The sequence below is a fragment of the Harpia harpyja genome, chromosome 7, assembly GCF_026419915.1.
Source record: "Harpia harpyja isolate bHarHar1 chromosome 7, bHarHar1 primary haplotype, whole genome shotgun sequence".
Classification (NCBI taxonomy): Eukaryota; Metazoa; Chordata; class Aves; order Accipitriformes; family Accipitridae; genus Harpia; species Harpia harpyja.
In genome coordinates, this window is record NC_068946.1 from 35,228,655 (window position 1) to 35,244,427 (window position 15,773).

Genomic DNA, 15,773 nt, shown 5'->3' on the forward strand with positions numbered 1-15,773 from the left:
TGTAGGGCTGTTCTCAACCTGCAATGCAATAAATGAGTTGGACAATAACCAAGCACATGCTGCTGCAGTTTTTGTTGGCCTTCTAGCTGTGTTAATAAAAATAACTTTTACTACTGTGAAGTCTAATAGGTTTTTAAACCATTTCATGTGAAATAAATGAGCTCCAGTTTGTGTCTGAAATGAGTGACAAAGTTTGTGGTGTCTTCCATATGAATATATGAGCTGTTTTTATTAGCTTGGAAATTTTTACTTTTCTGTATGAAGTCAGCCACAGAATGCACTTTAAAGCCTCACTGAAAATGAATTTTTGTTCCTAGTATTCTGTAAATGTAACAAAGTACTAAAATTCCTTTTGTTACCTCTGCAGTACATGAAAGATATTTAGCGGAGTAATTAAACTGCATCTACTTCAGTTATTAATCTGAGCCTTGACAAATTTCTGTTGGCCGAACCAATAGGAAATCTGAATAGAGCCTCAGACATAGCTCGGTTGTGGCCTGCCTTTTTGCTCAGGCAGGCTGGCCATCTGCTTCACCGGGAGCTCTGCCTGAGTAAAGAGGGCAACAATGACAATCAGGCTTCTTTGGCACATACAGAAGTGATATCCTGTCATGGAATTTGTGTTCTAACTGTACGCAATTGAAAAAAAATGACAATTTAACAGGGAAATGCAAAACCGCTGTTATTACTAGCTTTTATTAGTTTTGCAGCTTTTAACTTTATTAAGCCTGCCACAAATGTGTTATAAAATGGTTATCTTGCAGTGAAAATATAAAAAATAATAAAAATTTAAAGCTGAACTTTAAATCCTTTAGAAATTGGTTATCTCTTGGATTTGTTTGAGGAAAAAAGAAACTAAAAGACAGATCATTAAATTCAATAAAATAATGAGTAGCAAAATTTAAATTAATTAAGAGTGAGGTAAAGCTCCAACCTTGATGAAGTACTTTATCCATACTAAGACTTTATCACCTATTAGGTAACAGAAACCATTCCTCCCTCGTTTTTGTTTGGTTTCCTAAAGAAAAGATGCTTTAGCAATTGAGTGCTTTTTTTTTTTTTTTTTTTTTTTTTTTTTAAGATGTGCAATACTTTTTAACTTGTTGGCCTATTTAACTTTTTCTATTAGGGGTCAAGAATTCTCAGAGACTTAAATCCCAAGAAATTTCATAAGGTAGTAGAGAGAGAAACAGACCCAAGTTATCACCCGATTAAGAGAAAATCTTGGTCATTAAACATTCCCTATGGTGATACTGCCTCTTTGGCCAGAAATATACCAGGTGTGGTTGCAATCTTCTTCCTCGCAGGCATTTTGAAAGACCGATGGAAACTATTGCTATGAGGAAGAGATTATGATTTAAAGGTTGCAAGTCTGTAGGCAAATGCCTGCAGTTCTGTGAGCAACGTTATTTACATGTTGTGTGCTACCACTGTGAAAGTTGGGAGACAACATGTGCCTTTCCTGTGGTTTTGTATGCTTGCTTCTGGATATAAGTATGTAGTATGCAGTACTTATATGCTCTTGTGTTTCCAAAGATGCAGCAAGTGTAGGGCTTATCCAGCCACAGAAGCTAGAGCAGGAGACCTTTTTCCCTGCTCTTCACCACTGTGCCTGGAATGCTGCTTAGAGTAGCTAGGTAATGTAATTTAAAGAATTACTTAAAATATTATGCATAGCAGCCACCAATGAAGGGGAGTAGCAGCAGAATCAAGCATCCTTAAAAAATCCAAACGGGTGAGTAAATCTGACAGTTGTAGAGTTTGGCTGGTTAGGGGACATTTAAGTAAAATGCTTCCATTGGGACTGGCAGGAAGGGTAATGTTTCAGTGGGAGATGATATTTCTTGTATTTATCCTCTTTTGATGAATTCAAGGACTTTGTCTTTTTAATTTGACAAACTCATTAGTATTACTATTTGGGTGAATGGATTTTTTAAAATTATTTTTTAACCTGAAAACTATAGAGAAAGTATACCACATTTAAAAATGAAATAGCTAAAGGTTGATTTAATTCTTATTGTTCATTTTCAGGTCTTTTAAGATAAAGTTGCATTTTGCGTGAGCATATTGGATAACATTGTTTCAGTTCAGATGATCCCTCCTTTACTCAGGCCTGCCTTAGCAAGTGGAATTTCCTTTTCAAGAAGGTTGATAAGGAGTGACCAGCCATAGCTATTAGCTGCTAGCTGAAATTGAGTTGCTACTGAATAAGGGAGAAACGTGATGAGTGTCAATGCATCGAAAGAAATATATATAGTTCCTAATGTCATGGGCAGCAGTAAGTAGCATTAGAATGTCTATCTAGGCACACTAGATGCTTGTAGCATATGATCTATCTATTCTGTACTGTGACTTCAGTTTTTCTGCTTTTCTGAAAATGTTCTCATATGTTTAGTTTGCAACAAGTAACAGTCACTATTTTTGAAGTGCAGAATGATGACTAAAAGTACTCTGTGAAGCTTTGGGACATAGCTTAAATTGTCTTTTTTATCTGGAGTCCCACTAGTTATGATGGCGCTACCCAAGTAGCGAAGAATTTTGTTATAGATATGGGTTCTGTAGTGGGAAGAGAGAAATACCTTTCGCTTTATGTGCTTACTGTGTTTGTTATCTGTAAGGGAAAGTGGTTTATTTTTTGCATGACAAATTTCATTTTTCTTTTAATAATTTGTGATATAATATTCCAGTATGGTTTATGATTTGGCAAAGTGTTATATGTTGTATAGCAATTTTCAATCTAGCACTAATACATAAAAGAAATATAAAAAAATTACACAATTTCACTGTCACAAGCTGGATTGGAAGGGTCTTACTGAGGCTGATTCCTAGTGCTACAATGACTCATCAGCTTTCAGGAGAGCATGACTGAATTGAATGCAGCCCACCATCTCAGCATGGGGTCTAATTGTGAGAACAAACAGCACATTGGTTGGAAAATGTATTTAAAAAACAGTACAGCTCTCAAAATGAGAATAGCTTCTTGAGAAGGTTGTTTTATGATCTGCTACTGCATCTATTGGACTTTCTCAGTGGTATGTACTGTACATGTTCTCTCTAAGTTGTTGAAGCACTTTTTTTTTTTTTTTTTTTTTTTCATTTTCCACACACTGTGTAGTTGTAAATACTTTCTAGTCTTGAAGACTTTCCTCGTTTGGTCATATTCCCCCCCCCCCCCCCCCCCCCCCCCCCCCGTTACCCAATTGTTATTCTACAGCAGCCTTGGGGCCATTAGCAAGGTTCATTCTTTATGTCATTTGGTCAATTAGAACAGATTTTTGCATATTCAGTGTGCCATTCATGAAAAAGAAGCTTCTGGGATTTCAGAGAGCTCAGACGTGTATGCTTTCCTAGAGATCCACAGTGCTTGCTTCCCTTACCCAGCTAATGCAATCACAATTGATTTATTAGGATTAAGATGCCTAATGTCAAGACAACTGGTTGAGGTTATCCACTTTAGTGCAGAACATGTTCTATACATATAATGTGTCTGAAATACATTTTTATGTGTGAAAGCTAATCTTTCAGTACTGCAAATACTGGTTCTCTTGAATTTGGCCATACAGATAATAACTTTACTAAATTATGTAAGAAAGGAGTACAAATTGGTTTTATTCATCTCACCTTGGAAAATGCTTTAGATAAAGTTGGGGTTAAAGAAAGTGTCCAACAAAAATTAATGGCTGATTCTCAGTTATCACTGAAGTATGAGAAGTTTAACAGTGACTTAAATGGAAGGAACCTGGTCTGTTCAATATAAGGAACATTTACTTTTATCAATAGAAAGGAGTATCACCTCCTGTCTATTAGAATTAGCCATTGCTTAAAAGGATTATTTCTTATTCCTGCCTTGTTATAGGACTAAAAAGATAGTAAGAGTTTATTTTTTGCTTTTTAAAAAGTGTGTGAGTTGAAGCAAGATTTTAAAGGAACTTAATTGTGATTAATTTGCTTATAGTACTGTATGATGGTAAAGTTACATAGTTTGGATATGTGCTGTTTGTAAGCATGTGTGATAAATAAACTATCATGATTTTACATTTAAGAAGTTTATTTTTTTTACATTTAGGATCAGTGTGAATAATTTTAAAATTTGTATATCAATTTTTACTTGCTTTTTCCAGAATGGCAAGTTTTAAAGTGATAATCTAGAAACCATAGTTATTTTGTTCTGAATACCAGAGCTTTAAGAAAAAAAAAAAATTTAAAACTGTGAGTTTTTTCTAAAAAGTCCATATGTGGTTTATCAGAAAATTAGGAGCTTGTTCTCTTTATTATTAGTTCAGGCTTATACTTGAGAAAAATAAAATTGAATAATTTGTTAAAAATTAATTTATAAACTGTTTCTATTTTTATCAGGCTGTTTGTATTCATTGCTTTTTCAATTAATAAAGCTAAAGTAAGGTGGAGAGGATGAGGATTATGAATATCTTTAATGTTGCTAGGAGGCATTTACAGTGTCATTCCTTTGAACTTGATGTCTGCAGGAGACTTGAACCCTTTTTTCTTTGCAGGAAAGCTTTCCTGCTTAGTTTCAGTAGATTAAAATCCCGAATTTCTTTAATTCTTGGATTTATGTTGAGGCATTAGCAGAAATGAATCTATAGTCCTTTTATAACTGTATTAACTGAAAAAACCCCCAGTTTAACATAGAATACACTAATTTTAAGTATTTTTAAAAAAGATTTTGCTTGTGAGCATTATTAAAATGAGATTTGATGCTTTAGTTTTAACTATGGTTTTAGTTGACAAGTGCCTGTATGTGCAAGAGCATGCAGACACAAAGTACAGAATATAATGTAGATTTTGCTGTCTCCAGACTTTTTTTTTTTTACTACTTGGCAAGTGGTTTTGAAAGGGAAATCATAAAAATCTGCCAGTGCTGCAGTGAAACATGGTATTTTTAAGTCCATACTGAAAGACAAAATTTTCACTTTTCTTCTTGAATTTTAAGGTGCTTTTTATTAAAAATCAGTGAGTAAAAATTGTAGGTATTGGGTTCTGCTCTGACAGGCAAGATCCGTTTATTACAGCTTCTGACACCCATCATTCCACTGAACTCAGAATGTGGTTCACACCAAAATTTCCTCTCCTGTGAGTACGGAATATCTAGTTTATTCATCTGAGATGGAAATAGACTGAATATCCAGGTAGGCTTACAGAAACAAACAAATGAGCAAAGATTAAACTTAAGTTTCTCTTCTGTTTTCATTTCTCTCACCCTCCTGATATTAGTTCTATTTATAATCCAATAATATAAAGTTCTACTTGTGAGTGGATTTTTAGGCAGAAGGGCTAGAAGTATCATTTTCTGCTGTTTGGTGGAGGAAAAGCTATTTTATTATTGTCATCAATGGGTTTCTACTAATTTTTGAGGAAGCTGCGCAGCTGGGACTTGGGAGCCAAATCTCTTAGTCCAGTTAGTGTCAGTGGAGAACCAGATCTGTTGCTTCATGTTTAGTCCTTTATCATTTCCACATCCCCCCCTGTAAAATAATCTGGAATAGTCTGTATGATTTGTGTACCAGAAAGTTTTCTAAAATGTCTGCATCTTTGCTTAGGGGCTAGGGAGTGCATAATAAAAAAATGAAATTAAAGAAACAAAGTACTTCTGCACATGCATCACATGATGTTGTTGGCATTCAGAAGAATAAATGGACTCAAAACCAGAGTAGACAACTTTTGTTGAAGAGTAGACACTTTCTGTGTTGCAAGGTCTCGAACACTGAAGATAAATCTTGTACTGCTTTCTGGAATACCTATTAATGCTTGTGTGGTCTGTGTTTTTTTAACCTGAATAGTTTGTATTAAATATAACGGAGTTTGCAGAGTGTAGAAAGACTGAAAGTTAAATATTGTCTCAATGTATATGAAATTTAGCATAATTTTATCTGACTTTTTCTTTATATTTTAAATAATCTTTGTTCATTTGCCTGTTATAATTGCTAGCAGACTACTACTTTTCATTATCACAGGGCGTTTTACAATAATAAGCAAAGGTTTTTCCTGGACTGTGGATTTTATTTCTTTCTTCATTAGTGTGGGGGAACAGAGATGGAAATTCCAGAGGTTCAGCTTCCCCTTCCTGAGCATTCCAAAACCTCGGGCTGTTTGACATGTAATTAAGCTAGGCAAAAATCTGACATCAAAGTGTATGGAAGGTGATTCTTCTACCTGCAAGGCCACTGGAATAGACTGTTCTGTTTGGGGGCTGAATGGGAACAAAGAGTACCCTTTGTTGGAAGGCAGAAAGGGAGAAAAGGGAGCTTGTCACTTATTTTTCTTTTTGTAAAATTTATTTGGAAGAGGCTTGTAATGTACGGTTTGTTTGTGCTTATTTGTTGAAAAACTGCAGATGTATTAAAGGTGGAACTGTTCAGTTTAAAAAATACTGCCTTGGAGAATGTTATTCTTTTAAACATAAAAAATCTGTTGAGAGAGATGATTCCTGAAGTGTAAAGTAATTGCAGCAGCGTCAGATTCATTTTTGAGTGGACAGTTTGAGAGTGGTACAATCTACCCCGGGCTTAATACATTCTTCATTACTTTAAATCTTTAATTTAAGCTTAATTGTTAAAGAGGTGTTAGCAGTTCTCAAATGTATTGTGAGCACCAGGAAGAAAGAACGAATGAGGGATTTTGGCCTATTCTGTATAGTCAGAATAGACAGTCATGGTGCCCTTTAATCTGTGGATGATGAATGTAATTAAAAAGATTTGTAGTCAAAGTTAAAAGTATGAGGGACTTCAAGGTTGAATGGGCAGGTAGAAAATGTATGAAAAGAATTACAAAAGACTAGAACTGTTCAGAGATGAACTGAAAGGAGTCTAAAGTAATGCAAAGAGTGGCAGAGAGTAAGGCAGTATTGGTTTCCATTATAAGCCGAACATAATATTCTGTTTTTAATACAAGAGGATTGAATTTAAGCTTTAATTCTCAATCTAAATAATTCTACACAAACGTATTGGGGAAAATGAAGCACAGAGGAGGTTGAGAAAGTATAATGGACTGCCTTCCTATTGAAGACTGTAGCCATATGGGTTAAACCACTGTGCTGTGAAATGCCTGAAGCTATTAACCTCTCTCTCTTCTGCTGGAGTTCCATATGACTTAATGTGACATTGAGTAACATTGATTAGTGGCACGAAGGTTGACTACCATCCTCTAGTGGCAGTGGGGTTTGTCTTTGGCAGCAGTTTAGTTTAGGATACTTCATTCCCATGCAGGCAACACTTGTTGGGCAAAACTTGTCTTGCAAAACATAAGGTAATTGTATTGAATAGTGCTTGTATTGCATTATTTCCTTTGGTAAGAGATACATTTATTTTTAATAAATTAAAAGCAAAAAAAGGTATTCCATTTGGTTAGTGTTTTGTTCAATCTTTGCTCTGGCAAAATCACTATTATGTTGCTTTATTCCAGTGGAAAATGACTACCTGGCATAATACTTGTGCAAGTAGCTTACCCAGAGCCAGTAATATTAGCCTTCTTGGTTTTTACCTGAGCAAATTGTGAATCTTAAATATCCACTCAGGAGTCTCTTATAGGAGAATCCTAGACACAGTGAACTATGGAAAGCCCAGTGACAAAGTTAGCATAAAGCCCTTTAAACATAGTAAGTACAGCAGGAAGTTTAGAAATAGTACTTTGCACTATATTTTTCCAGTGATGCTTCTGATCTTTGGTTTGCATTTTTCACTACTGGACTGGTTAATATTAAAGATTATATCATATATTTCTTTTTTCCGTGGTGTTTTCCTGAATATCTTATCTTTCAAAATTATTTCTGTTAATGCCCAGAGATTCTTCTTTATATATCTTCTGGTGTGATTCATAAGGTCTGCCATGCATTTTTTAGTCTGTGTTTTAGTAGTGCTTTAATCACAGTCAGAAGACTAAAACTGAATTATAGCAAAACTAGAGCAACACCAAAAATTCAATCATTTCTGAATTTTGAACTTTCAAAAGTCACCTAGATTCTTTTCTATTAGCAAATTTTAAGCATGACAGTGAAGACTAATTGTTTTACTGCTTGTTTTTAAACTCGGTGGTTATTTCCTCCAGGAATCCTGCTAACAGGATTCTGTTTGCCTGAAAGAGGTGTCTGGTTTTACCAGCATCTGTCAGAGTAAATCAGCATTTCTATGGAAATTAGCTCGTTAGTATTAATTTTTGGCAATGTCTGACTGATTCATGAGCTGCCTTGCCATTTAAAAAAAAAAAAATCCCTTATTGAAAGAAAAACCTTCCATAAAATTACTAATGACTAATCCTTCAGTGAATCGAGGCTTCAAATAATGGCAGTAAACAAGTGGATACCCCTTGTCTTCTGACAGTCCCCACTCTTGCTGAAACCTAGGTGCTACAGGCTCCCATTCCATAGCATATACCAATGGAAATAGCCCTTTTGGACTCAATGTGCTTCCTCTGTGGATCATTACTAGTCAGTCTGAGTAATGCCTGCAACATTTTTACTTAAATTAATCCTGTTTAAAATGTATAACTAAATTAATAGTAACTAAATCACAGTTCTTCACACCTCATACATTTCCAGTACTTGTTTTTTAGCAGAATATGTACAGTTAAGTTTCAAGAAAATGGTCTCTGTAGTTGGCTATAGTAGCAAACCTGGTTATTGCTGACATGGTTATTTTTCTTTCATTCTGGATATTTCTCCTGGGTATTTGTAGCAGTAATTTTGTAATCATGCATTTCCCCCGATTACTTTCTCCTTTATCAAAATTAGAATTGTTTTTGTTCACAGTTGAAACGCAAGCTTTTTAGAACCTTGGTGAGAAGTGCCCTTGATACTGCAGATTACTTTTACTTCTTCCATATTACTTATTTTGAAAAATTGTCTTTTTAATGAATTAACATAATTTTCTTTGTTCTAAAGATAATATAAAACAGCGATAAGTGAAGTATCAGTCTTTCGTATTTTTTTATAGGTGTTTCAGAGCTCTTTGCCTTCAGTTATAAGTAAGCACGGAAGATAACATTTGAAAAGCCTAATGCCATAATTAAATGAATTATAACAGGTCTGCTGAAGAACTGTATAAACGGACATTGATACAGAGCTTACTGTAGGTAGGTGTGAGCAAAGTATTACAGAGTGTAGGAGAACTGCGTGATTTGCAGGTTTTCTGTTAACATTTAGTTACCATTTCTCATACTGTAGAAAGGCTGCTATGTTTATAATGCTTTCTAAAAAGTTTATCAGTGTTATCTCCTCATTTTTATCACTATAAGGGTATGTTTAACTATAGTAACTTAATACAAGATAGGCAAAATAAATTAGCAGTGTTGTACATAGTGCTTGAAATTTTTTCGGCTAGTTATTGTTTAGAAATAATATACAAATTGCTCATATTGCTTGTTTATAAGCATCTGTTTCATTAGAAATGCTAATCGTGTGGATGCAGATTTAATTCTGTATTGTAACTTCTTTTTAAGTAAGTGGCTATGAATATTCCAGTGGTTTTGAATAGCAATAATATACTAAGTATACAAGAAGATTTAGTATTTGCTTTGCATAGTAATTCCAACTGATAAATGGTGGTTTACGTGTTGTGTTTATTAGAACTTTAACTGCTAATCTCATACGGAAATGTTGCTTTGTAGGGCAAAATTCAGCAAGAGGGCCTGGGATTCCAGAGTGAACTTGTACATTCCTTCAGGGCATTTTTGCAAGGGAGGTTGTTGTGTTTTGAAGGTAGTTGATAAGAGACCTGCACCACCAACCCCAGACCTGCACCACCAACCACCATCATGCATTAGTCTATAGAAGGTATTTGGGTGAATGTACTCCTGTACCACTCTGTACCACCATTTATCCAAGTGAGATTTTTGACCATTTGCAGGATACATTATAAATCAGGATGTCACTACCAGACAATCAGATTTGAACATTCCTTGCATAAAGTAGCTTGCCTATATCCCTTAGGAATACATCACTTAACTGTGTTTATGTGACAGTGTTGATATGGCTGGTTTTACATGAAAGTTAGGGTAGCATGTTGTTTATGTCATCATTAATTCAAAAAGTAGGTGGTTGTGCTTTATGTATACTGAGGTTATCTTCTCTGGACAAATAACTCAGAATAATTGAGAGATGCAGTTTTATCATATGGCTATTAATTAAATCAGGAAACAGGATTTTTTTTCATCAGAGTTGGGCTTTGCTACTACCTCAGGTTTTTTCAGTGTTGCCTTCTCTGAGGTGCTGACAACAGATTAACATGAAACAGAGCTCTGTTGAACCTAATTATGTTATAGCTCATTGTTTTGGGGACCTATAAAACTGTTCACTCCCTTTTTATGAGGCTGTAGTCACAACAAAAGGCCATAAACAGTGCATTTTCTCTTTCCTACGGGACTGGAGATTTCATTATTTGACTCTAATAAAGGCCTGATCCAGCTGCATTTACACCTGGGAATGAATGCTTCTTTATCAGGTCCTAAACCTTAGTAGGTCAAGCAGGAAGGAATGACAGCAGGATAGCTTTTGATCAGCCATAAATGTCTGAAAGCTTAATTTCTTTTAAAATTATTTGCTATTCAAATGTTGACTGAAGACATGCTTTCCTGTACTTCAGAGGAAAGATTTTAAGTATTAGGGCATTATCAAAAACCAAAACAAAACTAAGATCTTTCTATACTTTCAAGCAGTCACTTTTCTCATCAGCTAAGGGGATTATTCATATTACTATTTTTTTAAATCCTCAGAGACTCTGGGGAGGACTATTGTTTAGCATGTTTAGCCGTTAGAAATAATGTGGGAAATGATGCTCTACCTTTATTTAAGTCTATACTGCTAGTGAATTTAAAAATGACACATTCCTGCTAAATATGTTTCTGTAGTGTAGGTGCTCCTCTGAGACTTGTTTGGGTTATTTTTCTGTTTTTGTTTGTTTGTATAATACACAAATATTAAAATTATGGGAATTTTCTAGCAATTTAGTTGGGAAATGTCCTGTAAGATTTAGAGCTGGTTCTTTTCTTTTTTTGGTTGACTGGGTGTGTAGAGATCTTTTATATATATATATGTATATATATATACACACACACACAAACACATATATACACACATACAGTTATTTATATTTTTGTATTATTTTAATATTATTTTCTTTCTTTTGCATACCATAAGGTGATGGATAGATTACAGTTGTTTGACATGAATGCACTCTACTGTCTGTTTCTGTGTGCTGGTGCTGGTAACTTGTGTTGTTACTCTGCTTTACCACAGGATGTGAGCGGGGGCAGTTTCGCTGTGGAAATGGTCGCTGTATTCCTGCAGACTGGAGGTGTGATGGGGCTAGAGACTGCTCAGATGATACAGATGAAGCTGGTTGTCGTAAGTGAAACAACTATAGAGCAACTTTTTTGTAATATAAGAAATACCGAGATCCCAATGTGCTCAACTGTACCTGTGGTACAAGAATGAATACTGGAGGGCAAGAAAACTCCTAGTTCTCTTGAGATGACTGCAGAAACTGCTTAAGACTCATATTCCTTGAGTCTGTTGGCTTTGGGTAGTCAGAAAATCAAGTAGTGCTCAACTTCTAACATGACTTAGCCTTCTCTTAAAAATCTGAGCATCCAATAATGCCATTTCATTTGATGACTAATGTTCTAAGTACATGTAGAAATGTATTGTATTCTGTTATTGCAGTAATCCTGAATATTGGATATACATACAGCTACCACAAGCATCCCAAATCTTTGGATCTTTCAAGCCCTAGAAAACAAGCCGTACCTACTGCACCTTAAGTAGAGTCTTGGTTAGTTGTCTTAGAGTTGGTCGTGTTATCCTCCATGCCAGCAGCTCAAGGACAACAATTGCATTCAGATGGACTGTAATATCAATGCACAAAGATTCTCTCAAGCTGAATGTTAAAAAGTTGTGAAAATGAAGAAATTCCCTCCAGTCTGTTTTCAGAAACTCGCCTGCATTTTATCTTCTCAGTCTAGTGTTCTCTGAGGTCTTGTGGGCTGGTGCAGTTATCAGCCCACTTATAGGTTAGGCTAGTTTTTGCCCCTCAGCTGATGGGGAGTGAGAAAGACTAGTTTATGTTGGTTCTTCTCACACTGGATTGTTTCTTTGCTGCTTGACCCATATAATAATTGGAGGTCATTCACGCAGCTTGGCAGCCTGATTTGTTGCTTAGCACTTTAGTTAGCTCCAAAAAAACAGTGCAGTTCTGGAAGAAAAATGCCTTAAACTGGCAAAACAAAATGATGTTGTCCTATAGCTTGGTATTTCAGCTTAGTTCTGAACTGCAACTGGAAAGAAGTGGTTGGGCTTTGAACAAGGAGTGGGTAAAATTTACGTTGACTTTGTGAAAGATAAAACCACGCCCGACGCTTACTACATTTGTCATAGTAATAAGCATGAAGTTGAATTGTTCTTATTTTCATACATGTGATGAATTAGGAAGATGAAAATTAAACTTTTCAGTTTTTTTCAGTTAACTGTGCTTTTAAAAATGATATGTTAATGTGCCATAGGTAGTGGGGCACATAACTGTCTAGGAAGATAGTTTTAAACTGTTTAAAACTGGCCTAAGGTTAAAATTATATTACAAAATTATTCTTTGGTTCTCAAAACAGGAGTCAGAAAAAAGTATGCATGAAGTGCATTGCCTGTAGCATGTGATCAATTTTTATCCCTGTAATTACTTTACCTCTAATGTAATTTTGTACTTCTCAACTCTAAATCTACAAAGTGATTTAATTTTCTCCCTTGATGCATCCCATGAGCACAAAAAATGGTTTCTATTTGACTTCACAGTACTGCAAAAACATGATCCTGAGAAAAAAGATGGTTAAGACCAGAGTCCTATCTACTGGATTGTGTTGGGCTAGTGATTCTTCCCAGGAGTATTAAGTAGGGATGGAGTAAGCTGTAACACAGTTTCAAACATTTATTTTGATCTTTCTCTCTAATGGCTCCCTGTTCTTTGGCTATTTGAAAAGTTCAGAGCTGGGACAACAATAGTCAGATTGTTTTGACGTGACCCTCACTTTTGCCTCATGAATTCACAGAGAAGAGTCATGACCTTGTTTTGAAAGACCTTCTTCCTGCCGGGGATAGAATACCTGTGGTGGAGTAAGAGCAATTGAACAGACCCCTGTGAGACTAGGGAAGCTAGCATGACTCCGTATATAAGTGAAAAAAAAAGAGGCTCTGCCAGAGGGCAGTTCAGAGCCTTAAGCTTTTGCTGTGACCTGCCTTCTAGAGGAGCCTGTGTCTCCAGGGGAGGATACAAAACTCAGAATTCATACGCAGGAGTTCACTAAACTAAATTTTGCCTTTCAGCATCCTTCTGCTGGCCCACTTTCGCCTCCCTGCTCTGTTCATTTTCTTTGGTTTGTCAAATGCTTCATATGTTTAGGGGAAGTTACAGTCAATTGACACTTGAACCTTAAGTCCTCTTTTCCCTTATTTAATTGTTTTCTTTGAAAGTGCTTTCCCAGTTGTCTGTGAAATGACAATTTTTTTCATTGCTTACACTAGCACAACCTACCTGTGAGGGAAATCAGTTTCAGTGTCAGACTGATGGTGAATGTATCCCACAATCATGGGTTTGTGATGATGAGGAAGACTGTGAAGATGGCTCAGATGAGCATCAACAATGTCGTAAGTATTTAAGTTCTAATTTTGTACCAGCTTTGTGAAATAAGGTAATTCACTAGCAGCATATTGAGAACACACAGAAACATACCTGCTGTAAGTACAGCTTTTACCAGAAGAGTCCCTCTAAAGTAGTTTCTAGAAATGAAATAATCTGAAATCTGAAATAATAGATAAAATACAGAAAATATGTCCAAAAAGACAACTCCAGGTCTTGAAATCTGAAAATTACTGATGTTTCAGTTGATTAAAAAGAGGAAAAAAGGGAGAAAAATATACAGTGCATATTAGTTTTATAGTTGATACAAAATTTAGTGGTTCCAAAAATGGTGAAATATACATAATACTCTCATGTCCAAATACTGTCTCAGTCACAGAAAAAGCTGCTTTATTCATTGCATAACAAAATTCACACTGGCATCTCAGAACTATAAAAAAAAAAAAGTTAATTTCTTTCTATAAAATTTTGAAATTTGTATGTATATAAAAAAGGAGGAATTATCAGTCAGTTGAAGTAAACATTGCTAAAGATCCTTGTTCCATCTTCAGTGAGGCTATTTAGTGGCATTATTATTTAAAATGACCAGAGCCGTTCTTTCTCATATTCAGATAGGAGGAATACCAGAAGTCCTGGTATGGGGTGAAAGTCTAGTCTTTCATTATCATTTGGACAGCTTAAATTTAGGACATAATTCCTATCAGTATTTCACTTTTATATGCTAAACAGTGTACTAATCATGTTTGAGTTGCTGTTTTAAAGTGTTTAAGCTTCTCTGTATATTTTAGAGCAAAGGAATCAATTAGCAGCCTAACTACCATTAGCCATAGGGTCTTTCTTTTTTCAGTATTGATAGCAAGATAAATACTGATAATAATAAAATATGTTACTCTGATTTTCAAATTTTGTGACTAAGCAGTTTAAGGGCTACATACAGTTGAGTATGTGCTGAAGTGATGAACAGTGAACGGAGATGATTATTGCACCAAATTACATTCTCTGCGTTATTGCATAAGACAGGAAGAACAAGTGTTGTAGTGTTCTAAAGAACCAATTTCCTGCTACTTCTAGTATTAGAAGTTTCTTTAAGTGATGAGGATAAAATTAATTAATTTTCCCTTTAATTCTATGTATAATTTTTGGATACATTCTTTAAACTGAACAGCTCTGGAGCTACTCACTAACCCCCTTGATTCTGGGGAGGTTCACAGGTTTAAGTTTTGGAAGGATTTTGCTCACAGGCTTGGTTTGTGCTTTTATATCTTGATACTTGTTCCCACTGAGGATGGAAAAATTAGAGTGAAGGTTAACTGCCTTTTCCTCCTCTCTTCCTCTGAGAAGGTGTCAGCACAACTGCTGGTTATGTTTTAACTAAGGAATCTATAGATACAAAATGCAAAATAAGCAACAGCTCTGAAGTGATTTTCGCATCAGGTCACTGTAACATTGTTCTCCATGTAGGCGTTAATCATGAGTGTTAGTAACTATACAGCGGCACTGTGCTGCTGCTGTTTTTGACCCATCTCCTGGTATTTGTCCTTATTCTTCTAAAGGGATTTTTATCTCTGTGGTTGGGAATCCTGGAGGAGCTTTTCCTTCTTGAAATGTTAAAAATTTTTCCTGAGAAAAATGGCCGACAGCTCTGGAAGTCACACATGCAGAATTGAAACAAATTTGTTTTACTTTACTGTCTTGCTTTTGTTTTTCCTCATAACACTAGTATCCCACTAGCTGATCTTACTTTGGGAACACTGCTGACAGAAGAAGGAGTAGAGAGGCCCTGTAAAGCAGTAGACCAGATACCAGTGTATAGACTGGGATGGTGTTGAGATATAGCATGAGTTTGAAATAAACAAATGTGCAGGTGGCAGAAGGAAGAAAAAGTTAGCAGTAATTTCACCCTTCGGCTATATCTTCACAGATTCAATTAATTTGCCGAAGAAGAACAGAGAGTTTAATTTAGCTGTAGTGGAATCAAAATGGAATTGCACAGTTTTATGTGGTTGCTTTTGAGTGATGCAGCTGTCATGAGAAGAGACATAATCATTCTTGATCTTCTATTAGTTATGAATGTAAAAATATTCCTGACTGTTGAGGCCCTGGCTGTATCAGAAAGCAGTGCCTTACCTCCAGCTCTGCTGT

General features: G+C 35.5%; 1 protein-coding gene across 6 annotated transcripts in view; it reads left to right on the plus strand.

The window, feature by feature from the left end:
* The window catches only part of LRP2 (LDL receptor related protein 2), a 135,611-nt gene that overhangs the window by 7,532 nt on the left and 112,306 nt on the right, over positions 1-15,773 (plus strand). For all 6 annotated transcript variants that reach the window (XM_052793431.1, XM_052793433.1, XM_052793434.1 and 3 more), the window contains exons 2-3: positions 11,246-11,353; positions 13,517-13,639. In XM_052793431.1, the coding sequence (XP_052649391.1) occupies positions 11,246-11,353; positions 13,517-13,639 (231 nt within the window). The remainder of the gene's footprint in view (positions 1-11,245; positions 11,354-13,516; positions 13,640-15,773) is intronic.